This window comes from Rhodamnia argentea, chromosome 4, assembly GCF_020921035.1.
Source record: "Rhodamnia argentea isolate NSW1041297 chromosome 4, ASM2092103v1, whole genome shotgun sequence".
In the NCBI taxonomy this organism is placed as follows: Eukaryota; Viridiplantae; Streptophyta; class Magnoliopsida; order Myrtales; family Myrtaceae; genus Rhodamnia; species Rhodamnia argentea.
The window spans coordinates 18,484,236-18,509,716 of NC_063153.1; the positions used below are offsets into that span (position 1 = coordinate 18,484,236).

General features: G+C 39.3%; 3 protein-coding genes and 1 long non-coding RNA gene across 6 annotated transcripts; 1 reads left to right on the forward strand and 3 right to left on the reverse strand.

Moving 5' to 3' along the window:
- Nucleotides 1-481: 481 nt before the first annotated feature.
- LOC115744470 (probable receptor-like serine/threonine-protein kinase At5g57670) lies at nucleotides 482-19,536 on the reverse strand. Its single transcript, XM_030679678.2, has 9 exons — nucleotides 19,511-19,536; nucleotides 3,543-3,614; nucleotides 3,276-3,493; nucleotides 2,902-3,156; nucleotides 2,644-2,801; nucleotides 2,461-2,540; nucleotides 2,220-2,355; nucleotides 1,875-2,024; nucleotides 482-759 (listed from the first exon to the last, which is right to left on the reverse strand). Exons 3-9 carry the CDS (start codon nucleotides 3,484-3,486, stop codon nucleotides 583-585), a joined length of 1,167 nt encoding a protein of 388 aa, XP_030535538.1. The 5' UTR covers nucleotides 3,487-3,493; nucleotides 3,543-3,614; nucleotides 19,511-19,536; the 3' UTR covers nucleotides 482-582.
- Nucleotides 12,123-22,985, forward strand: LOC115744472. Of its 2 annotated transcripts, none has more exons than XR_004015811.2 (3): nucleotides 12,123-12,255; nucleotides 14,366-14,367; nucleotides 22,972-22,985. It is a non-coding gene; the product is annotated as an uncharacterized LOC115744472 (long non-coding RNA). The 2 variants fall into 2 exon arrangements; XR_007198272.1 differs by lacking the exon at nucleotides 22,972-22,985 and adding an exon at nucleotides 22,945-22,957.
- LOC115744471 (ribulose bisphosphate carboxylase small subunit, chloroplastic 3-like) lies at nucleotides 12,285-13,585 on the reverse strand. The gene is made up of 3 exons (XM_030679679.2): nucleotides 13,305-13,585; nucleotides 13,031-13,162; nucleotides 12,285-12,725 (listed from the first exon to the last, which is right to left on the reverse strand). Exons 1-3 carry the CDS (start codon nucleotides 13,449-13,451, stop codon nucleotides 12,495-12,497), a joined length of 510 nt encoding a protein of 169 aa, XP_030535539.1. The 5' UTR covers nucleotides 13,452-13,585; the 3' UTR covers nucleotides 12,285-12,494.
- LOC115744468 (VIN3-like protein 2) lies at nucleotides 14,381-19,518 on the reverse strand. Of its 2 annotated transcripts, XM_030679675.2 has the most exons (6): nucleotides 19,307-19,518; nucleotides 19,048-19,138; nucleotides 17,730-18,402; nucleotides 16,006-16,325; nucleotides 15,719-15,775; nucleotides 14,381-15,550 (listed from the first exon to the last, which is right to left on the reverse strand). In XM_030679675.2, exons 2-6 carry the CDS (start codon nucleotides 19,070-19,072, stop codon nucleotides 14,604-14,606), a joined length of 2,022 nt encoding a protein of 673 aa, XP_030535535.1. In that variant the 5' UTR covers nucleotides 19,073-19,138; nucleotides 19,307-19,518; the 3' UTR covers nucleotides 14,381-14,603. The 2 variants fall into 2 exon arrangements, with proteins under 2 accessions (XP_030535535.1, XP_030535534.1); XM_030679674.2 differs by having other exon boundaries at nucleotides 14,381-15,775; nucleotides 19,307-19,516.
- Nucleotides 22,986-25,481: the final 2,496 nt, after the last annotated feature.

The window sequence follows — 25,481 nt, forward strand, 5'->3', positions numbered from 1 at the left end:
CGCCTGCCCATTGCAAGAGCCCATCATAAATTCATTCCAACACCCCAATCTTGGTTGCAGTTTTGTTTCTTCTCCCCTGTTTTTTTCTTTGTTGGACCCAAGAAGATTCTCACTTTTGCAAGAATGGGCAAGCAAGGGTACTTGCTTTGGAATCAAAAAATTTTGAATTTCTCTGCAACAGGACAAAGATGATTGCTTCTTTTCACCAACTAAATGGACCGTGGAGTCTTTCAGTATTGTCAACATCTTATGAACAGAGTGGTTCTGCAACTATATGACGTAGCTAAGTTTTGACCTGTGAACCTCTCCAGAAATAAGGACGGATCGAACAAGGATGTTTAGGAGGAGCAACAACTTTGATTAGTATTCACTGTATGTCCATGGAATTGCATATCCACAAAACTTTTGTCACATAAGGACAGCTGAGAACGGGAGTGGGGTTGCTCTAATAATCCCTCTCTCCATGCCTTTCTACATTGTCTCTTTTTTTTTCTGTGCAAATTCATAATATGTACACCATAGCAGGAACAGGAAATTCCAGTTGTATTCTCATCTTTTACCTAATTAAGAAACCTGCAAATTCTAAGAACTCCCAGTTGACATAGAGTCCTGAGGTGAACCAGAGATGGAACTGGATTCATATTCCTGCTCACATTCCAAGTCCTCAAAACCCCAGAACTCCTCTTGATCTTCTTCTTCTTCCTTCGGCATGTTCCACCTCTCTTCGTCCAGTTTCTCTTCAACAATCACCTCTAAAACCTGCCGAAACTCACCAACAAAAACATATGAATTTCATCTCGATTAAGATGGGGGTGCGATGGTGAATTCCACCGAGGGAGGCTGAAATTTAAGTAGTTGGATTTTCGTTTTTTGGCATCGGATGTTTGCTGAAACTGCTGTGCAAGTGGGGTCAGTGTGCAATTTGATGTATTAGATATTTGAACCACCAATGCACATTAACAACTAATATAATACCAGCATTGTCCGAAAATAAGATTACCATGGCAGATTGGATTCCATTACTGCTTAGCTTGAAACTAGAGAACATTGACTTTTTTTTTTTTTTTCCCAAGTGATGCATACGACGAAATGCCAATTTAAATAGTAAGGACATCAAGAAGCGGGTCTGATTTCTCTATCGTTTTACTAATCATATGTCAATAGCATTGTCACATGGGAGTTCAATACTCCATATATTTGTTTTTAGCATAAAGATTTAGGTTAGGTAGGACAGAACATCTGCTGACTAAGGTGGGATTGCGTGAAGAAGGCTTGGTCAACCTATCGCCACCGCAATGACAAACAATTAAGGGGATTTTCGTAGCTTTGACCAGTGGAAGACGGATATGCGAAGTCGTATCGAGGCCGACTGATTTAAACAATTAATGAATTTTAATTGCTAGAAACATATGTAAAAATGAACGCTCTCCAATCAATCAAACAGTCAACCAAATCATGGCTGCCAGATTCATTGTGTATTTGTATGATGTAACTGTTCCTTATCAGGAACTTAAGTTAATGACAAGATTTCGGTGACAACGTATAAAAGTCATATGAGGTTCATGAGAACAAGTATATTGCCTAAGCTTATCAGCTTTAAGCATAAGAATAACTTTCCTCATTTGGCAAAATGACACTTTCTCAAGAGACTACTATTTGTAATTAGTCGGTGGTTCCACCACAACCCCGCGACATCCTTGATTAACAATTTATAAAACAAATGTGATTAAGCCTAACTTCACCATGACATCAAATTGCTTTATTATCTTGGACAAGTGAGACTGCAGTTATAATATCATTTGTATCGTATGAGATCATCATAGCGTTAAGCATGTGATTACCAAACAGAAGCAAAAGCAAGAGATTCAGCTAACCTCGTTCATAGTAGGGCGCCACATGGAGGAAGACCGGATGCACAACGATGCTGCAAATGCAAGTCTTTTCATCTGTGAAACATCGTAGGCCCCTCCAAGCCTTGGATCCACCAGCTTCTCAATCTCCCCTTGATTCAGTATTGGCCTGGCCTGTACAAAATTTCAATTGAAAAGATATGACTATGGTTACATTGTTTAATCATTAAAAAGATCACAAGTAACCGAAAACTTGAACAAACTGTAATGCGTTCCCTCAACGAGACGGCAAACTTCATCGAGATTTGAGTTTGCAAGCGTATTCTATTTCTATTTTCTAAGTGAGGGGGTTGCAGTTGCTGTTATTACCCAGCTATGTAAGCTTTGGTGAGACCCATCAACAGGTTTCCTGCCAGAAAAAAGTTCCAGTAGAAAAACTCCAAAAGCAAACACATCTGTCTTCTCATCCACTATTCCATGCATGAAGTACTCTGGTGCTAAGTGTCTGCACAAAAAGTTTGAATCTTTTCAGCGTGTCGTTCACACTTAACTCTGGTCCATTACAACTTAATTTGAAACGGAAAGAGTTTGTCAAAGTATGTGAAATTACCCAAATGTGCCTTCAATTGGAGCAATTGAATGATGAGACCACTGAGATGGTAGCCATTTTGCAAGCCCAAAATCAGAAATCTATTAGAAAGCAAGAGACCTTATTAGAAAGCAAACCACACTTTTGTTTTTTCCAGATTCGTTGCTGTCATCTTAAAGCTACCGAGAGATGGTCTAAAAGTACCAGTGGCTCAAAATCTGCAGTTAATAGAATGTTTGAGGACTTGATGTCTCGGTGAATTATCCTTCTCTGACAATCTTTGTGCAAATAATGGAGACCCTTGGCCGTGCCGAGAGCAATCCTGTATCTGGTTTTCCACTCAATTGTGGGCAAATCCTCATCTGCCAAGAATTATGCACAAAAACAGAAAGTGCTGAACAAAATGAGATACTTAGGACGTCAAAAGAAAAAGAAGAAGACAATTAGCAAGGCAAAGCTTACCATGAAGAAGAGAGGCAACAGAGCCTCTTGAAGAGAACTGGAAAATGAGGTAGAGACCGTTGTCGATGCAACAACCCAGCAGCGACAACACATTTGGGTGACAAACATGGCCAATTGTGCCAATCTCTGTCAAGAACTCCTTCACTTTTCTCTCTTCGCTAGAGCCTCTGGTCAGCCTCTTCACTGCTATTTCTTCCCCGTCTTCCAGCATTCCTCTGTAAACCTCTGCATACCCTCCTTTCCCAACCAGATTCTCTGATATTCTCGCAAATACATAAAGACACAAACTTTAAGCCCCAGTAACGAAGGAAAAGAGGCAGAACCCAAAGGGTCGAAGAAAAAGAGTGAAAAACATTGCAGGAAAAGAGAACAACCTGAGCTGAAACCCTGTGTGGCTTGCACAATCTCATCAAAAGAGAAGCATTTCCAAGTGGGTCTCTGAAAAGGCTCTGTTTCCGAAGCAATCTTGGAGGTGCTTTTGCTGTCTTGTTCGTTCACGCTACTTGGGCTGGGACTCTCTGCATCAAAACCGCGCCTTTTCACAGAGAAGAGCCGCTTCAAGCTGTTTGCTCTCATGTATCTCATTGTCTCTCCCTCGTCACACTTCACAAAGAAGGAACTCACTGTTTCATCTGCTCGCTTTCTTCAAAGAGAGGAGTAAGGGAACCAATACATTGATATAAGAGAGCAAACGGAGAGAGAGAGAGAGAAAGCTCAGAGGGACGTTTTCTTCTAAATTTATTTTACTTCCTTAACCATTTTTTGCAGTAGTTCTAACTTCAAGGGTGGTTGCATGCGCATGGGACTTCTGCCCTTACGCGGGGGAGAGATTAATGCAACCGGTTGCTGCGATAATCTAGACGGGGCATGACATTCGATGCCACTTCAGACACTATACATATGCATGCATGCCATATACTTGACCTGCCATAAAGAACACCGCAAAAGAAAAAGAAAATAAAAAAAAAATCGAATGAACGAAAAATATTTATTTAGTGACTAATTATTTTAAGCTATACCAGTGACATTTTTTTAAAAATATTTTCCGAATCATTTATTTTTCGCTAAATAAATGAAATCTAATACTAACTACTAGAGTGTAGTAGCTGGAGAGGGACACCAATGCAAAATTGAGGGTGAGTATGGTGGGGTCAAAACAATTTTGTCTAGAGAGAAGGACTATAACTCCCTTTCAATTAGGAGAGGCAATTGCATGGTCTATGGTCTGGCAACATGTGCTTCCTTCTGTACTTTGTGCCAAAGTCCTATCTCCTAGAGGGGCCCCTAGCTCTATGGTTTTGCTACAGCTAATTCTGATACACTTATTAGGCATATTTGATAATTAAAAAAAAAAGTCTTGATTTCACAAATACTCGAAACACGAGAAAGAGCAAAATATAGCGATTGATTATTGTCATGCCGATCCGATTTAGGTTTCGTTAGCTAAACTCGAAGATAGTGGCTCAAATAATGAAGCTATAGCTAATGTTGAACAACTTTACGTGATTCATCAATCGCCCACGGCGAAGGAGGAGTTTTGATGTGATCTAAGATAGTTATGAGGAAAATTGAATCGAATCGAGCATTCTACTGCTCGAAATCCAAATGCAAATTCACTCGACATTAGATGAAATGCTGTTGCATCTTCAAGTGGGGCAGCCCCATCATCTCATCTCAAGATAATCAAGGTCCAAATCAATCACCAACTCAAATCAAATCAAAACGTACGCTAAAAATTCCCACGCGAAATATATGAAATGGACATGTAACTTGTGAGAGCTTCCTTCTCCTACATCAATCTACTTATTTAGATGACTCTTCACACTATAGCCACATGAGTTTGGCATATTCAAAGTCAGCTTTGCGCCTTTGGCAAATTCAAACTCCATGCTTCAATAAAAACTGGTCTTGCTCTTTCAGATTGCTTAGCCCATTTTTAATGTTGGAGATACTCTAGCTCTACTCTTGTACTAGACTGTTCAAAGTCATCTTAAATCATACTCAACGAATCGACCAAGTCATATAGCTTCCCTCGATGTTAGGGTAGGCAACACTGGTGGTTGTAGCTTTATAAGCTCTAGAAGATTTTTTCCACAGCACGCACGCCAAATCGAGAGACCTTGCTTGTTTCAAAAGGAAAAGATTATATTAGTTTAATCTCACTTGATTAACAAATGCCTATACCAATGTATTGTATATTTTTCTTAAGATTAGATGACCAATGTGTAAAGGTCTAGTACTAATCGGCATGCCTCAGAAAATGTCAAAGTTAGATGATCGAAAGGAAAATTAGGTATTGATTCCGTTGAGATCATCTTCCTCAAAATTGGATTTAGATAAATGAGAGTTGAACCTCGTTGATTGAAGTGTTTCTTGTGCCATTAGTTCTCTAAATTGGGTAGGTGCAAAGAATTAGAACAGAGTTTTGAATTGTAACTTGAGAGCGGAAAAATTAGGGTTTTGTATTTCAAGTTTGTGCTGGCTAGCTAATATAAGTCAAAGAGTCAATTAACAAACTCCACCTACAAGTATGCCTAATTAGATACTCAAAACTCCATTTAAGGAGTTAATTGGCTCGAGACACTGTAACCCGAAGTTAAGTCAAAGAGTGAATTAACAAACTCAACCTAGAAGAATGCCTAATTACATACTCAAACTCCATTTTAAGGAGTTAATTGGCTCAAGATACACTAAAATGCCAAAAAAAAACTAAAAAAAAAAAAAAAGTCATTACGTACGTCGGAAACCTTTCAGTTGAAATTGGTGTTCTTATCACTAATAAATCAGCTAAAGCATGGTGAACACAAAAATAATTGCTACACTAATAAATTCTTACTAATGTTTTATTCCCGAATTCGTTTCTTTTAGTATATTTTTTTGACCTCTATACCATGGACGAAGGTCGTTTCAAGTACATAAACCTATGTATTGATTTTCTCGTTATATTCTCGTTTTTTTCATCAATCTATCACACAGGAATTAGTTAAAACCAGGCAACAGAATGCAGCAGGTTGATGTCAAAGTTAAAGAGTTTATAAGGTCTGCTTCATGGAGTAGTTTTCTTTAAGAGAACGAAAAGCATGAGTACTGTTTAGTTGGTGTGCTTCTTCGGATAAGGGGTCAACTCTCATGCAAGTCCACCAAGATAAATCCAAACACTTTTTTTTTTTTTTGGGAAAACCCTATATGCCCTAAAAAATTTCCACTATAACTTACTTATCAAGCGATGTGACAAGTTCCAATTGAGTATCGCAACATGTGGATTTCAAGCATTAAATCATTACTTTCTTTTTACCCGATTAGAAGTTATCGCATCACTTGATAATGGCATTTTTACGTTAAGGTTTCCCAGTATATGTCGGTTGCCAATTTCCTTTACGGTATAATTTTGGTGCATTCGCATCTCAGGACATTGAAAACCCTTCTGTTGAGTAGGGTTCACTTGTTTTTTGGGTCAGTACAAAAACGTGCAAAGATCTCTCTAACTTCTAACTATACAATGTTAGAGCACTCCATCTAGACTCAAGGCTATTGTTGGCTAACCTACTTCAAACAGTCACCAGATCTCGTGGACAAGTGGAGGCCTCTCAATTCACACGGAATTCCTCCTCTTTTTCTTTCACCTTCTCTCCCTCTCTCCATTGGTTCTTCCACTCATAATTCAAGCATCCTACTTAGGTAGATCACTCAACAAGATCCACATAATTGATTCAGCAAATACAGCCGGGTCTTAGGGTTTTGAAGGAAAGATTTAGTCACAATCACATGATTAATTAGAGTCTCAACAAGAATTTATTCTTCTTCTTGAAAACTCACTAATCAGAGATAATCAAATAAATTGCTACCGTACTAATATTATTTGATCAATTTAAAAGATCATGGTGTCGACCCATTTAAGTTGACCATCGATGTGATAGACGAAATTGATCTTACCCCTTTTTATATATGACATAGATAGATGATTGCTTCCAACAAAGCAAAGAAAGAGAGGTGAGAAGCACCTGAACCATTGAAGCCCTAGCCTGTTTGTCTTGGAACAATGGTCAGTTAACTACCATGAGATAAACTTGCTTAATGCATAAACTAACTCAAAAGGATAAAGAAAAAGAATAGCTAAAGTCAGAAGTCAGAACCTTACTACCAAATCCCACTCATTGGTGGCACCGGCCAGAGCAGAGCAATAATCTTTTGTTTTCTCTTTTCCCCTTTCCATTTCTAAGGCAGAATTGCATATTCTCCAAAAAGATTGCACATTGAAAACCAACGCCATACTCACAACTCACAAGACTCCTTTAATAATCATGTTCTAGATTATGATTAGGGGTGATCAGTTTCTAATCCAGTCTGATCTCACTTAGGAATCAAGAAGTGGTGGATTATTGGTGGGGGTAAGCAATAAACACTTTAATTTTAATGTGTTAATTAAATTGAGTAGCATTTGAGAAATTAAAAAAAATATCCGATGGATTATTAGGTTTGCATTTCATAAATAAAAAATAATAGGTCCGGTCAGACGGCCCGGTTCTCCCCTAGAACCGAGAACCCGATCGAAAATCACTAGTTCCAAGTTTATAAAAATGGAAGTCGGACTAGCGCCCTTGGGAACGGACCGAACAGGCCGATTCGGTCTAGTCCAAACGGTTTTCGATTCGGTGGTCGGTTTGGTTTGATCTAGACGGTTTTCCATTCGGCACATCTGTCTTGCTCAACCGTAATTGTGGTGATCCTCAATGAAATCCGACAACGTTCATACGACGTAATGTCATAACCTTAGTTGTACTTGGATACTGTAAAAACTTTAGTCAGACAGGATCCGCAGATTCCTAACCAAAGCAACCCACTACATTCACAGCTCTTTCAAGCTCAGTCAACCGAAACACCTCCTCCCCAGACACACAAAACCATTTTTCTCGCCAACCAAGAATATCAAGAATGTCTTCTCTTCCCCTTCCCATTCCTAACCAGAATGCCTGCTGAGTGCTTTCTCTCTCCCTCCCTGGCATAGAGAGAGAGAGAGAGAGAGAGAGGCCGGTCCTTAATATGAAGAGAGAGAAAACCGACACATCACTGTTTTCACGAGCTTCATCGATATCATCACCTCGGCTGAGGTGGGCACAGAACAAAGCGTTGGTGTGTAAAGACGCGAAAGATGGAGACGACTCAAGAACGAGGGTCTCGGGCAGTCACTCGAATCTTTTTGAACCGCCCCATTAAAGATCTCAAGACCACTTACCTTTGCTCTAATATTAAATTCCTCTCATGTATTGCTCTGCAACAATTTGCCTCTCCCATGCATTATAGAGAGAGGGAGAGGGAGTTTTTTTTTTTCCCCTTTGTTTTTGGGTTTTCAGTGGTCCCAAGTGTTGTTATTTTCACAGTTTTGGAAGCGGGTGATTCAGGTTTCAGCTCCATTCCCGCTTATGTTGTACGCATGCATGGCAGATGAATTAGCACGAAAGCTTTAGGGTGGTTGATTGAAGTTAAACAAAGGATCGGTTGCTTTAACTCAGACTACTCAGTCCCTTTAAATTCTCCCTCGAAAAAGTAATATCGTGTTTAAGATGTCATGATCTAAACATAAATTTCATTATCTACTCGCATCATAACTTTATCGAAAAGTGATTGACTTGCTTCCCCGTCATTGATATGTTAAACATGTTCGATAAATATTGTCTCGTTTTACAGGGCGACGATTGGAATCGGGGTCGTAGAGACACCATGTGCCATGATCTTGAAGGGCATTGGTTAAGGGTACCCGGTGAGAATAAAGGTTCCGGCCCACTCACATGCCACCTCGAGTAAAGCTAACCCTATGAACTTGAAGGTTGTATTATGTTTAATCTGTGAAGAATCCGCCTAGGGTTATTGACAAAACAGTACATATTTTGATAGTAAGATAAAGACAGAATTTATTTTACTAAACTAAGAAAAATCAAATCCTATCAGTGTCTATTGATAGATTATATTCTAGTGATGCTAAGATCGAAGTTCCTTCGCACAATTGTTTATTACGCAGTATTCAAATCGGCTATCGTGTAGTGACAAAAAAAATTTAAGAACAATAGCAGCATACACCACCGGCGTTAAAAAAAAAAATGTACTGTATAGAGCGGCCTTATGCATCATCGATTTGAGAGAGTGGATAGTTATATTCCTCAAATTCAACATGGTAAGGTTGTCCATGTTAAATATAGCCTTTATACAAGCAGTATATGCTATTTTTTTTTTTTCTTTTTCCCGATACTATGGTTGAGGAGTATAGTTGGAGGAAATTTAATGGTGTTGAAGGCCAAGAGAAAGTGTAGGTCCAACGTTACCGGGCCTTCTAAAACTACAACAGTCAGATCTGATGATGCTGCGAGTTCAAACCACCTTAGAGTCCAACATATTCTCTCTAGCATAGCTCTCTGTATTTTAACTTTGATGGTTGATGAAAATTCAACAATAAGTCTAGGGAACGGCGAGACGAAAATTTACGGTCGAGGGGATGAAGATGGAGAAATGTATAGAGCTTAGGACGCAAGTTCCGATAGAGGGCTCGACTCTTTATTTCTTATTCTTGGTGGAGGTCGAGTCGGCGAGATTTCACACCGAGCAAATAATTCATAGTTGGGAAAAGGAGGAATTCTCCAAATTATTGAACATGGGTCTCATTGTTTGGGGACAAGTGTCAAAAAAGTCCTAAACCTATTGCATTAGTGTCAATTTAGTCCTAACCTTTTTTTGGTGTCAATTCAGTCTTAAACCTTTTGCATTTGTGCCAATTCAATCTTAAACCTTTTATTGGTGCTAATTTAGTCCTAAATCTTACGTATTGTTGCCAATTCGGTCCTAAATCTTTTATATTTATACCAATTGAGTTAATCCGGCCAATTTTGATCAAAAATCGCTGATGTGGACATCGATTGTCCTACATGACACGGCTAGCGCTAACTTGGATATTTTTTAATATTATTTTAATATTTTAAATAATTTTTTTAAGCATTTTTTTGGTTTTTTCAAAATTATTTAAAATATCAAAAAAATATTTAAAAAATCCACATTAGCGCCAACCGTGCCACGTAGGATAATTGACGTCCATGCCAGTGATTTCCAATCAAAATTGGACGAATTGACTCAATTGGCATAAATACAAAATTTTTAGGACTAAATTGGCACCGAATTGACAATAATAAAAGGTTTAGGACTTAATTGGCACCAATACAAAAGGTTTAGGAATGAATTGGCACCAAAAAAAGGTTTAGGACTGAATTGGCACTAATGCAATAGGTTTATGACTTTTTTGACACTTTTCCCCATTGTTTGGGTTGGCCTAGCTATTTTAAGTGCTTAGGAGTAATAGCCACTCAAGTTGTGACTCGGCTATGGAGTATACTTTAACGACCATGAGATTAATACCGTGACTGCGACTTAACATTAGGAGTTTATAGAAAGAAGCCATCCAGTGCCGAGTGTATTCTCATCGTTGAAATCCATTGGTGATGGTAGGAGCTTCATTCATCGCGCTGGAGTGACGCGGTAGTATTAGCAGTCTCCTTTTATCATGTCTAGTTCAGGGTATTGTTCGACCTAGGTGTTGTCTGATGATGGTCCATGGGCTTACCTAGGTCCAATGGATTTGAAGACATTACACAAGGGACATGTACACCGCAGATCTTAAAATTTATCACGAAAGTGCGGTTGAGTCCACAAACTTACAAAAAGTGCAATCACATCCTAAAAATTTTCAATTTGATGCAATTGAGTCATTCCGTTAACTTCACCTATTTAGACTAACGGAAAATGCTGTTGTGGCTTCTTTTTATATTTTCTCTCTCCTACGTGGTAATGACGTGGTTACAACATAAAACATAAGGCTAAATCTTTAATGAAAATATTGATTAAATAAATCTGGCACGTTAAAAAATGTTCTAAAAAAATCACACAAAAAAAGAAGAAGCCAAAGGCACTGCCGCCTTCGTTGCCGAAAAGGGCCGGCGGCAACTCGGCGAGGGCCCGGCAACTCTTGCCCACCGGTCGTGACCCTCCATCCATGTCTGGGCAAGGGTCGCCACCCCTCGCATAGTCGTAGTGGCCCTAGGTGAGGATCGCTCGCCCTCAACGTGGTTTGGCCGAGATCCATCACAGCCGGGCGAGGACCCGAGACCCTTGCCCTAATGCGGGTGGAGGGGCGAGCCCTCGTCTACGGTCAACAAGGGTCCCCAGCCCTCGCCGAGCCCCCGCAGGCCCTTTCCAACGACGAGGATGGCGGTCAAAAGGGCCTCCATCTAGATTTGTTTTTTTTCAAATATCTTTCTTTAATATTTTAATTTTATTTTATTAAGATCTTGGCTAAAAAAAATTAGAATTTAGGCCAAAACAACTTCATTTGATCTTATATTTCATGTTTTAGTCACGTCATCATCATGCGTAAGAGAGAAATTATATAAATAATAATAATAATAATAATAATAATAATAATAATAATAATAACCATGTCAACTTTTTTTCTTTAGTCTAAATGGATTGAGTTAACGGAAGGACTCGATTGCACCAATTTAACAAGTTCTAGAACTTTATTGTACTTTTTATAAATTTTAGGATTGAATTGCACTTTTGTAATTGTAATATCCGGTCCAACCAGGTTCAGCTTGGGTCGATCTGGCCTATTGTTTGGGACGGACCGGATCCTAGATGACACGTTGGGCCTCACCCTACCCCGACGACCCGTCCAATGATCAGCCCTAGTTGGCACTTGGCACCACGCGATAATTAGTATAATTAGAGTCGATATGGATGGGGCCTCGAGAGATACTAAGACAGCATCAATGGGAGGTTTACTGAAAACAAGGACAGTAACTTGATTGGTGGATGTTCTCGTCAGATATGAATTTGTTCCTTGATAAAGGTGGGAATTTGGGCAATCCATTAGGCGATCGGATTGCGGCATGCGGCCCTACAAGTAAAGGAATTGTGGGATAGGGCCAGAGAGTATCAGGTCCGAGGTTCGATTCCCGTGAGCACCGCAGACACATGTACATAGAAGATAATAGTGAGACAAAAAAAAATAGGGATTGGATTGGGGGTCCGTCAAAGTTGGGCTATTGGTAGTAGTTAAGGAAAGAGACTCATGCACATATTGGAGGTCCTTAACAAGGGCAAAATCATCCTAATCAGTAATCACATAGGTTTGTATGGTCATCAATATTGAGGGTTCCTTGAGAAATAGGAGGAGGAAAAGTTGACGACAACGTCATATGAATGCCAATATGTTTTGTTCTCACTGGAGATGATTGTCTCATTCTCCACAGACCTCGGCATAAGATGCTACTCCCTCAGTTTGGTCCAATGGGGACGATAGCTTTCTTCTGGCAGGTCTCATTTGAGGCCTAACATCATTCAGATAAGATGAAGTCCCTCCTTTATTACTCTAAAAAGTTCACCTCATCGTCCAAAAGCAAACACAGAGGAAACATCAAACATCACAAACATTCCAACATTTCAAAGTAGTGAAAAAGAAAAACATGGGTTTCAGACTTTGCGATCTGTCTCAAAGTTCAAGACTGTCGAAAGAGTTATTCGATTGAAGCATCCTGTAGGTGATGCCTTGCGGTTCAAGTTGAGGCGGGTCTCTGAATGACAAAGGCCATGCACTGAACTTGATGCTTGTTGTCGAATGCCAGGCAGCGGATGTAGGCATTGGGGTACGCCTTCTTGCACTCGCTGATCTCGTGAAGGACTTGGGAGGAGTCGTTGCACCCGAACATCGGCAGCTTCCAGAGCGTCCAGTACCGCCCGTCGTAGTACCCTGGCATCCTGCTATTTTCTCTATACACGTACCCCACCTTCCATACGAAAGATTGTTAATTCAGAACTCAGATCACTGACAGAATTGACTTGCCAAAAAGCTTCTGATCTCAAGATTTGATCCAGAAAGAACGTTCTCATTTTTGAGTACGCAGGTAGTAGGATGACTAACAATCATGATTGGATCAGCTGATTAGGATTGTGAAGTTTGAACTTTGGCCAAATGTCTTGAAAATATTTAGTCCCAAGATTTTTTTATCTTGCTCTGTATTAAAATGAATATAGTTACTGTTTATGGAAGTACAGAGATTACGGGATTTGCGATCTTAGTTGCATCAAGTACCTCATCGAATTCGAGGCATGGGATCCATCCTTTCTTGAGCATGTAGTCGATCTCCTTGGCAACTGAATCGTCCGATAGAGGGGGGAGGTAGGAAAGGGTCTCAAACTTCTTGTTGTTGATTGGATTCCATGTCTATGGAATGGAACAAAGGCAATCGAATGGCCAAAAAAAAAAAAAAAAAAAAAGAAAGAAAGAAACTGATGGTTAAGTGATATGAACTTCAGTGCAAGTCCAGAACAGCTTTAGATCATTTGATTGTCAGTGCAAACATTACCTTCATGCAGCAAGTCTTAGAACCATTGGAGACAGTTCTCTGGCGCCATCCTGCAGAATCTTTTACCGGGAACAGCTTAATTTGCTGCAGTTGCAAGCCAACATAGCCTGATCCGATGACCGGAGCGGTAAAAGTCGATGCAGACATACTCAACGGGGACCCAAAGGAAGAAATTTCAGAGATCGGCGAGAGAAACAGTGAAATGAGCAGCTGTTGCAAAAGCTTTGTGATCAAGAGCTAAAATTCTGTGGCTAGTGCACGTAGTTTCATCAATAAAAGACAAACCAAGTCGGCGAAGCTGCTCATGGTTTGCTGGTAAAGGCAGGCAAAAAGGGACGAGCAGTACCAGGGGATGGGGAATTTTTTATATATAATATGCTTTGATGTTAGCACCACTTGATCACCCGGCCCCTCTCTGCATTTTTGGACTTTCTTTGGTGCTTTTATGGCTGGATCTGCACCCCGTTTTCTTCAACCACCCCTTTTGTTCCAGCAATAAAATAAGGATGCCTTGTTCCAACTGCACAAGCTATAAGTTGGTCGCAATCTTTTCTAAGAGGAATGGAAATATGAAGGATCAATCTCTACCAGTTCAACTTGCTGCACATCACTGACTAATTACTAAAAACAAGTTCTCATGGACTAACATCATATAAGGAAATCAAATCTGGAATCACTTTGGCTCAGTATTGTAGTTCCAAAACTGAGGTGATCTGCCACTGCCGGTCACTCTGTCTAGCAGCAGCTTTACCGCCAAGTTTAGAAGAACCAGTGACAAGGTTCAGATAGACCTCGGTTGGAGAGACTAGAACAAGAAACCTACCCGGAGCTCGTTTCCAATGCAAGCATTACTTCTACTCAAGTGCCATTACTTATTCGCTAACGATGGAACAAAGAGCCAAGGCCTAATACTTCGATCCAATCCGACGGAACCCACGAACAGATTCCAAAGCCAGCTTGTTGATGCAGACAGCCAAAAGAACGAGTGGAGAGAGAGAGAGAGAGGAAAAACAAAATAGGAGGAAGGCGCCATAGTAGCTAGAAGGATTATCAGAAAAGAGAAGTACGCAAGGATGAGGAAGGGAACCACTGTACTATTAATGTCAATGTCCAGTAAGGCGAAAGAAAATCTACTTAAATGCATTCTACCATTGTTACAGCATCGCATAATAACATATGCTGGCGATAGAAATAACTTTAACAATGTTCATATGAAGAATCACGATTCAAAGAATTTCAGTGAGGGAAATCTGGCAGATCCAAAATTAACAGCATCAACCCCCATATGCAAAAGGAACTTCAATGCCAGAGTTTCATGCAAAATCCAGATGGCACAACGGAGGATGATTTGCTTGATATGCAGTCTGAAAATGCGTCTATGAGCTGCTCCGCAAGAGACTTGGGATCTCCTATCAAGGTATCTATAAACACCTTCACAACCCTTACCTCCTGTGGCGTTGCTCTCAAGCTATACCAAGTAAGAAATTTCTGCCTGAAGTTCTTCTCAATATGTCCCTCGCACTCTAGCCATCTAATCTTTTTCACACAATACTCAAAATCCCTATCAGAATGAGCATTTGCTTCACACTCCTCATCCCGACTTTCACTGCTTCGCTTTTTCGATGTACTTCCATCTTGCGGACCATCTCCCTTTCCATTCCCAATTTCCAAATCTCTGTTGCTCGGTTTCAGTCTCCCAATCCTTCCAGGTCCGTCCCTAGAAGTCTCCAGCTTACAAGGAGTAATGGGTAGTGCAGATTCTAAGCTGCCACCAAAAGGGACACATTCCATGTCAGCCCTAGCATGAATGTTCGACCCATTATCAATGTTCATAGCCTCCACCATTCTGTCCTCTTGTGTATGCTTATTTTCTTCGTTCAGGATATGGGGCAGCGATCCGGTGATCCGGATATCACGGTTCTCCTCCAACAAGGGTACTTCATTAAGACCAACTTCCTGACGTAATCCAGTACCATCGACAGCAGAATCAGGAACTAATTTCTCAGAATCCTTGCCATAAGATAGATGCTTCATTGATTGACTATCCATTTTGGTGTCACACGTACTGATGTTATTACTTTCATCTTCCACCGACGAAGGATTGGAAAGGCTACTACAATTTGTAGCCGGGCTTTGGCTTCTTTCAGCTACTGAATGGTCTGAGGCTTCATCAGCTGCAACGCTTGTTAAAGCCCTAACTTCACATGTGCCACATTGGCTTGTACCATTAAATGCTGCAATTTTGAAAGAATACTCAGTGTCTGGATTTAGTCCCGAGACAATAAACCTCATATTTGGGGCCAGGATGCATGTGGCTTCTTCTGGGTATTGTCCATCGTATGACTTCCGATGCCACAAGGTGTAATGAAGAGAATCAACAGGTGAATGATCTTCACAACACAACATCACAGTGAGAGATGTAGTGCTAATATTTTCAAATCTGACCATGTCTGGGACTATAAAAGTCGAGCCTGTGCAATGTACACAAAACATATATTTGAACTTTAGCCGATTCTTTGACCAAAAGATATCAGAAAATCCAAGTTCTTTACAATGAAACAATGTTATTTGCAGAAGTAAATAGACACGGCATTTGTGGATAGCATTTGCAGCCATCACAATGTTAAAAAAAATAAAAAAAAACCATTCCAGATATGATTTTCCAAGCACAAAAATTATCTACGAATGTAAATTAGGATACCTTGTCTCGCAGGAATTGGAGATGAATGCGAGTCGGTGAGAGAAAGCATGGAGTCCAGCGCTTCCACGGCGTAAGCGCATAACTTCTGAACCTCCGGTCCTGTCGAAAGCCTGTTAACAATTCCCCTACCGATTTTTGCAGGTAAACCAGTCAGAGGACCTACGTCAGCCTCAAGCTTCTTTACAGCCTCATCGACAATTTCGTAACACTTCCGATACTTCTCTGTTCCCTTAAGAAGCTTCTTGCTTAAAGCTACACGGTAGCATAGTATATCCACCCGTCTGGTATCTCTCGCAGTAACCAATTGCTTTCTCCAACATCTGTTACAGAACTAATACGACCACAATCAGCTCAAACTTTGTTGAATTCGCACACTGCAGCAATAATTTGATATCTTCAAACCTTATTCTTACGACATTCACAGTAGTGGTGCAATTTCTCTATAATCTCACAATCGCTTAGGCAGTGATATCTGAAAAACCACCATCTGGCAGTCACCATTTTCTTGACTGCATCAGGAAACACTCAAGAATAGCTAAAGGGCTTGAGACAGATTCAAGAGAGAGTACATGAAAATGAATATCACAGCACAGCACCATTGAAATATAGGGAGATCCAATATATCACTCGTGCTCCTTCAAAATGCTCTACTATTTATGAAGCCCCACCCTCAAATGAAAAAGAATAAGAAACTCCTCTTGGACAAATTCCACAGCAAGCACATCATTTCCCACATCAGATCGATAGCATCAGTTCACATCAAAGGGGAAAACCTCCTCAGAGCATATTCTCCTAACTCTAAAATTCAACAATGGAAATTTTGAAAATAAAAATTAAAGGGTCATGCATTGCGGACAATCCAAATGATGAAAACCAGAAAGTAAGCTTGACATAAAGCAAAAGTAACTTTTGTAAGGAGTAACTGACAATCATAGGAAATTGCCTGGAGAATCTGACAAGAAATATGTGGTGCCTCATGGGTCAGCAACTCGGGGTAGAGGTGACATTGCGAGAGCAACTGGTTAGGAACAGAAAGGAGATCTACCAACCGATTCCTCAAGTTGAGTGAGAGTTTAAAAGGACTAGGCTCAAGAAGCAATTATGTCTCACAATATCATCCCTACGACAATTGATACATGCATGTAATCTCTTGAATTTGAATGGAGTCGTCTTTCCATCAGCTAAGTTGGAGACTGACTATAGCTAATGTCTCATCTGCTTGGTCCACCATGCCCACAATACAAGCAAGGATTCTCCTAATAATACTCGGTACTCCAAAATCCATAATTTGGACTCCAGCAGGACCAGCACTCAACCAATGTAACCATAGACAAGTATAATCTGAATAAATTGTCAGCCTTCAATAGGAAGCATTACTATATCAAGGTCCTCAACAAAAAAGCTGATCTGTTATACCCCCACTCGATTAAAACCCTCATCAACTAGAAAACAAGCCATCTAATATTTGCTGAGTGACACAACAGTAATGTCATTGTCTCTGTGGACTATGGAGGATAATGTCATTAGCTTTGTGCAATCTAGTTGAGACTTTGTTCAAAGAGATACAATTGCGAACATGAATCATGTGATCATGCGCAAAAGAAAAAGTGTTGACAAAGGGTACATTCCATCAAAGAAAAGGGGGCTTCACACCAATTCACAGTTCATCAGGAGGCAGTATGTGAATACAGACAGACACAAAGACGTAGGAAAAGGGATCTTACCCGAGCAGATCATTTACTTTCCCACAAGATACACAAGAAAAGCACCCATCAACTCCTCTATGCCGCCCATCTATTGCAATGCCAGATTGTTCATGTTTCAAAGCACATTCCAGGTGGCATGACATGCCACATGAATCACCATGAGATGGAGGCTCTGAACTGCAAATCAGCCAAAGGCTAGGATCCTTGTTGTCATCATAACGAAAACATATGCAGCATGAACACCTCTTACAGAATCGGTCCTCTCTGCTTAAGGTAGCTTTGCAGGCTGAGTTCTTGCAATATACAATAGTGCCAGTGTCACCGCCAGCAGTGTTGATTGGAACATTGCTTGATGTAACTGGAAGTCGAGATGGATTTTCAGCTTTTCTCTGCCTCTTCAAAGATCTCGGGCTAGGTGAAGATTGTTGTTCTTGCTCCGCTGAGACCTCGGCTGCGACTGATTTCTTTTCAGATATGATTTTCAACAGTTGCTCTATGATTTTCAGCTTTGTCAGACCCGTATATTTCCTTTCTTTTCCCATCTCCGCACAGAGGACCTGGAGAATGTCCTGCCGGCTCCATGCTTGAAGTGCTTCAGCAGCACCATTGGGCCATTTTGACACTTGGTGAACAAGCTCTCTCTTCTGTTCCACACTCAACTTGCTGCATTTAGACGGGTCGAGAAGATCTCCTGGAAGATAAAGAGAGAAAATGAGATGAGCAGAAAACTGCAGAATTAAAAGATGGCATCTCTCCTAAAAAGTTTGTTAAAAAACAAGCAAGAAGGAGAATCAACATACATCAGAACGATCATTAACTCCAAAGAGGCACAACATGCATTATTATCTTTTACAAAATGACAACAATCACCATCAGCCTAAGTCCAAGATTGAGTCACTGTTTCATTTTGATACCAAAACTCCAAAAAGTCAAACCAAAATGGGTATTATTGGCAACGGAATAAAAGTTCTCAGCTGATGAAAGAGAAACCAAACTGCAAGCTAGAAAAATACAAACTTTTTCTAGCGTTGATTACCTATGTAAACAGCACTGTAGGATAAATAATTTGAGAGGAATCGAAAGATCGATGAATACCAACAACTTTTTCGAAGAAAACCAGAAGGTTTGATCGACAGTGAATGCGCCGGAATCACATGTTAACACGCCATTCATGTGTCAAAACAATCATGCAATTTACGCAATTCCAGAAACCAAGACCAGCCGAAACCGTCAATGACCAGCCTCAACCACTCCGAAGAACACGGTAACACAACCCAAAACCAATCCAAACACAATTTTCAACACCAGGGATCAATCGAGCGTTAAAAAATATTACCTTCAAAGGAAGTATCCGTAGACATTGCCGGATGAGAAAAGAACCGATCAGCTCACCACATTACAGTGATAAAAATCCGAACTTTCATGCCCTGCAAAGGAGGAAATCCACAGGGACGCACTGAATAAGGAGCAAAAGTGGTAAAAAGGAAACCAAATTCGACAGAATAAAATAAGGCCCAGGAAAGAAAGAAAAGGGGTTGTGGGTATTGAGAGAGAGATAGAGAGAGAGAATGAAAAGGAGGGGCAACAGCAAGTACCGAGAAAAGGACGCGTGAAATCCTGCCATGAGAACGAACAAACCCATGAATGACCCTCTATCTTTCTCGCTCTATCTCGCACAAACGCAGGCAGACAAGAGGAAGAAAGAGAGAAACAAATCCTTCTCTGGTGCCTCTCGTTTCAGAGGACCCAAAACCGAAGCAGAAGAAATGGGAGGAGATTCGATGAGGACTCGTTCTTACAGAGAGAGAGAGAGAGAGAGAGAGAGAGAGAAGCGAAAAGCGAGAAAATAAAACGAGGTAAAGAATTGTAGGCATAGGCTTACACACGCAGGCAAAGGCCAAAATAAAAAGCGGCTGAGGGATGATGCATCATGCATGTCCTCTTCCTCCCTTACCCTTTTCGGTTTTTCACCTTCACCCTCCCTAAAAGCGTTTATTTCTCTTGGGGTTCACTCTTCTTGCCCTTTCTTTTTATTTAATTTTCTTCTTCTTATGCATCCATTGCTAATTTTCCCTTTTTTTGGCAATTGATACAAGACTAATTTCGATAAATCGATTGCAAGACACCGAAGATAAATACGAAAATCATTATTATTTTGCACGCTGCAAACTTCAACGAAAGTTTACGACTCACCGATATGAAATTCGTAATGTAATTCAAACACGTGGGCACAAACAATACCGGCAAAAGATATGTATTAATAAATAATGAGAACACACCGCATTGCTCACTATATCGATTTAGTAAAAACCATGTTGAGCATTCCACTTTTATGTATGTCCATAAATTTAGAGTTCATATGATGCAAACTTATAAAAAGCGAGAAGCTAATCTTTTTCCCTTCTCCACCAAAGTATGGAAAACCCTTGAAGTAAGTATTAGAAGATAATGAAAAAAAAATCATCTAAGAATATGCATGTCAACATGTAGATTTTTGTGAAATTTCAAGGTAGGGTTTTTAAGACAAAAGAGAGAGAGAGAGAGAGAGAGAGGATAATATGGGCAAGACATTGTGAATATCATTCTCATTTCATTAAGCAACAAGGACCCATAATCATGCCTTTAACCTTTATTCGCGGAGTCTTAAATGCCTCTCCAGCTTGAATAAGCATCGTGAATCTCGCTCTCACATGACGAGACCTCCCCCCCCGCGGGCGGGATAATTACTCGTTAATTAAACTTTACTAATATAGAAGAAAATAAACTAAATCACGTAGTCAACGGATGGAAGTAAATAATATCCCTATCAAATGAGTTTTCTTGTACTCAACAATCCCAATCCCCACAAGAAGAAAAAAAAAATCCCATCCAAATCAACAACTTGTACTAAACTCGATTAGCTCGCATTTTTAAATTAGATTTTCATAACATTTCCTTCTTCCTATCTTCCAAAACCAAAAAAAAGTTAGAAATAGGAAAGTTAAAGATAAGACAGACAAAAAAAAACTATTCAAAACTGAAAGGAGATGACTGTAAATGCAAAGGACCATCTCGTGGAGGACCACACCGCAAAATACAACATATTGTATCACCCACGGTGAAAATGCTAACGAAAATTATGTTTTTCCCCCCCAATTAAATTAAAAAATAAAATTACATCCTATTGGAGGATTTAATTGAAGAAATTAGCTTTTTTATGCAGAGAAAATGGTGACTAAAAAGGGACACAAAAAGCTCACTCCCCCTTGCATTGAAATTTCGAAACATGAAGCCTTGGAATAAAGCCATGGTAAGCATATTTTATAGAAAGACTCAATTCTGTTCGCCAATAGGAATGCGCATACAACCACACGGCTCATTCTATTCTCCAATTGGATTACATGCCTGTTTTATGACACAATGATCAATTATTGGTAGGTTCTCGTAATACGATTGGCAAGATTCTAAATTACCATGATTATTTTTCCTATTACATGAATTAAGCAATCCCCTCCTTAATTTTCTATAATTGAATATATTGGAAATATTACCAAAAAAATCCAAAATATATTGCAATTGTGCCAATTCAATCCTAAACTTTTTTTCTTTTGCTTATTCAGTCTTGAATATTTTGCAATTGTGTCAATTCAGTATATCTCACCAATTTTGGCCGGTCGGCGCTAACGTGGGCGCCGACCGTTCGATGACGTAATATTTTAATATTTTTCTCTTCCCTCTTCTTCTTCCTTTGGCCAATCTCTAGCCAAAGGTGACAGTGAGATCAAGCCTCGCCATGGCTTGGTGAAGCTCGATCAAGATTGATCAAATGAATTGAATTGGTATTGTTGCAAAAGGTTTAGAATTAAATCGAAAAAAAAATTAGTACTGAACTAGCATAATTACAATAGATTTATGATTTTTTTGGTAATTTTTCCGAATCTTCTAAGTCAAGAATAATTAAGGCTATTGTGTGCTTGGTCTCATTAAGCACTCAACTTTTAATTTCTCATCACTTAATTGGGTTGCCCGAACAAGCCATGAAATGTTATTTTTAAACACACCCCTATGGCTGCATTTGGTCATCCAAATTTCTATTAGGATATGATTGGATAAAATAGGATAAGAAATCTAAGGATTTTTTCATATCATATTTACTATTTGGTGAACTATGGATTTAAAGTTAGATAAGCAGAGGCAAGACGTGTGAATTATTATTGAGCAGAGGTTTTTGCCATCCGAATTAGGGCACAACATCAATGGAGTAGACACCCTAAAAGTGGGGGTCTTGATTTAGAGTCGAATCCTTTGAAAATGACTCGCTGACCTTGCTCATTTTTTGTTGAGTGAGTAAACAAGCGTTGAACAATCTAATTATTAGGCTTCTTTTCATACGTTGAAGATGCACTCATGCAAGCCGTCCAAGAGAGATACCTTGCAAGTCGATGATCAATCTCGAATTCTTCATAATATGTCGAGACCCATTTTGAATGTTGGAAAGGTTTAATCAGTTAAACAATGAGGGACACGATATCATATTATGCCGAAAAATCCTTGAAAGAATAAGGTAATGGAGATACTCGACTTTGCGGCCAGAGACCCTAACCTGGAGTCGCTAGAGAGGCAACCACATTCAATGGTCGCCACCACCAGGGAGGTGGCCCAGCATGGTGGAGATGTAGCCTAGCACGGCGGAGGCGGCCCAACATAGAAGAGAGGCGATGGTTGTGAGAAAAATCCAGTTCTCTTCATGTCTGCTCTCTTGAAAAATCCTATCGTGATCTATCCCACCCCTCCCCTATGATAATTTTATCCATGCTATATCCCTCATATATCCCCATTCATCCTATCTTGGATAGCTACCAAACACATGATATGATAAAATATATTCTATCCCGACTTATATCCCGATGGCCAAACGTAGCCTATGAGTATTTAACTCATACACTTATATGCTTTTACTAATTCGCACATCTCCCGCATGTTTACTCACAACACATTTTTCGTAATTCTTATGGTTCTCTAGACTTTTAATCCAATCAAGAAAATAGTGAGAACAATGCATTTATCCTTATGAAACCTATCACTTGCGCGAGATTATGATGACAGCCGTCGTTAAATTAATTTTTTTTCAAAATCAAAATCGGACTAAACCAATATCAATATCCTACTTATGTAACGTAAGGGAATTGCATCCTCCATTCATCAAGATAATGACATTACAAGTGCCATAACTTTCGTGCGATACCCACTTGAGTGTTATAACTTTTTTTCGATACTTGAGTGTCATAACTTTTTAAAAACGTTCACCACAAATGATAAACCACGTCGAATTTCCAACACTTTGATGAACCTTTTTAAAAAGTTGTGGCATTCAAGTGTCGAATCTCAAGTGACCGAATAAAAAGTTATGGAACTCAAGTGTGCATCATATATAAGTTATGACGCTCAAGTAACAAAAGGAAAAAAAATTATGATACTCAAATAAGCATCGTACGAAAGTTATTAATACTTATGGTGTCATTTTCCCTCCATTCACCTTATAGAAGTCATCATATTCTTTTGTTTTACAAAATCACTTATCTTTTCAAGAGCGCAATTATATCGCATTGTTTTGAGTACCCAAAAGTCTTCTCTCCCTCTTTCTTTTTAAAGGTTTCCTTCCATGTTCCATCGTCCATGTAAGTATGCTTCAAAGTCCAAGGACAAGCGGTCCAATTGTTGTTCGTTTTCAGCCCACTTTTTCAAGCTTTGCATGGTGAATGGAAAAGGCACTTCCGCTTCTCTTGGATATTTGTTTAATAGCCCTAATCATGCTTTATTATTCTAAGTAAAGCTAATCTATTCCTTTATCTATAGAGTGGAATCCAATACCTTATCCATAACCAATCAATCATTTAAAGATTACCCTAAGGAGTGAACTGGTAGTATGCGATCTTGCTTACCTCATTTCTATTTGATGATTTCGAAAGGAATAATTTAAAAAAAAGTCTTAACACTAATATTCAACGTAGAATTATTCATTAAGTTCAATTGATAGAATTTTAAAAAAAAAAACTCGGATCCCATTTTTGCTAGGGTCACGTCCCCAGGATAGAACTAGAATTTGGTGGGACAAAATAAGAATTTGGAATTCCAAACAGAAAAACAGCGGCTTCATCATCACTTATTGCACATAAGGACACATCCATAATAATGCTCCCCATGCCAAAGAGAGGAAGAGGATTGAGCATTTGCATGCAATTTAATGTTTGATTATTTGATGCAAATTTGACATTGGTGAAGAACAATGGGAAAAATGGTCAGAAAAAAAAAACACTAGAAAAGGCAGATGGGCTTCTTCTTGGTTTTATCAATTTGGCCGGCAAAAGGCATGCATGGCAATACTTTTGCTTTAAATATTAATTTCTGATAAAAAGTTGATTTTTTTACTTTTACTTCAGAGAAGAAATTGATTTTTTTATTTCTGAAAAGAAGTAAGAATTTTTTTTACTTTTTCAAGTGACTTAAAAAAATGCTTCAGAAATAGAAAAATAAAGTTGCGTAACCAAACGGATTTTTATTTTAAAAGTTGCGTTATCAAATAGATTGCTACTTCAGAAGTGTTGTCAAGGGCGGCTAAAGCTTTCTCAACTTTTGTTTATTACAAAGTCAAATGTAACAACCTCAAAAAATAATAATAATAACAACCTTTTCTTTCTTTTGTTTCCTGCTTTTTTAGTACGTAAATCGTAGATTGCAGATGTCATCGTGATGTGATTCTTAAAACCATTTGACTGCCAACAGATGGCATACGAGACTTTGCACCGTCCTTTTTCCAAATTACCCACTGCTTGATCGACACGTACTCAATAGTTTTGTAGCTCAACTGTCCATGAACTTTTGATTATTTAAGCGGCTCAGAGCACATGTTCGGTGCAAGTTATTTGGCTACCCCCTGCTTTTAAATCTCACTTTCACCTAAACTTTGCTAAACGAAAAATACTGTTTAATTTCGACGGAAATGTGATTTCGATTTCATGCAACTCTTCAACATCGATATTTAAAATCCGTCGATATGATTTAAGCATTTTTCCTTACAACCAGGTGAAAAAATTAAAATGGGTGTTAAGAGTTAATTTTCTTATTTACATCTAATAAATTAGAAATCCGTTGTGGTCCGTGCGATGACAGCTCGATCGGCGCCATCTGGTCATGTCTGTCCTGAGTTGCCCACAAACACGCATGAAGGTTTGATTAGGCATCGATTTTTGTTGTATGTGCCGTCAGAAGGATTGGTTATGCATAGGGTGACAGCAACATTTTGGTTTCTTGTGGTGGGAAGACAAACAATCGTGATCCAACCGCTCATGTAATTGGAATGATATACCCATCAAAAAAGGTAGGCCGGGTTTGGATTTAGATCGGATCATAAATAGTCCAACTCAAATAGACTCATTTAATCGATTTATGACCAATTTATTACAATGCAAATTTAGTGAGTTATACCCAACGCATACCCTATCCGATCCATATTCTTAAAATACTTTCATATTCAATCAAATCTAGGAAAATTAATACACAAACTGAGGTGAGAGGGCGAGATCTAGTGATGGCGAAAGAGAATGAAGAAAGAATAATATATGTGGGTTTAGTCTAAATTGTAACCCCATTTATGACCATTTGCGACTCATTTAACACACATATTATGTTTAGACATTTTATTGAATATAACTATTAACTAATCCATGTAACAACCCATCCCTCAATGGGTTTATAACACATAGCGACAAATTTAGCATGTAGTTCTCGCTT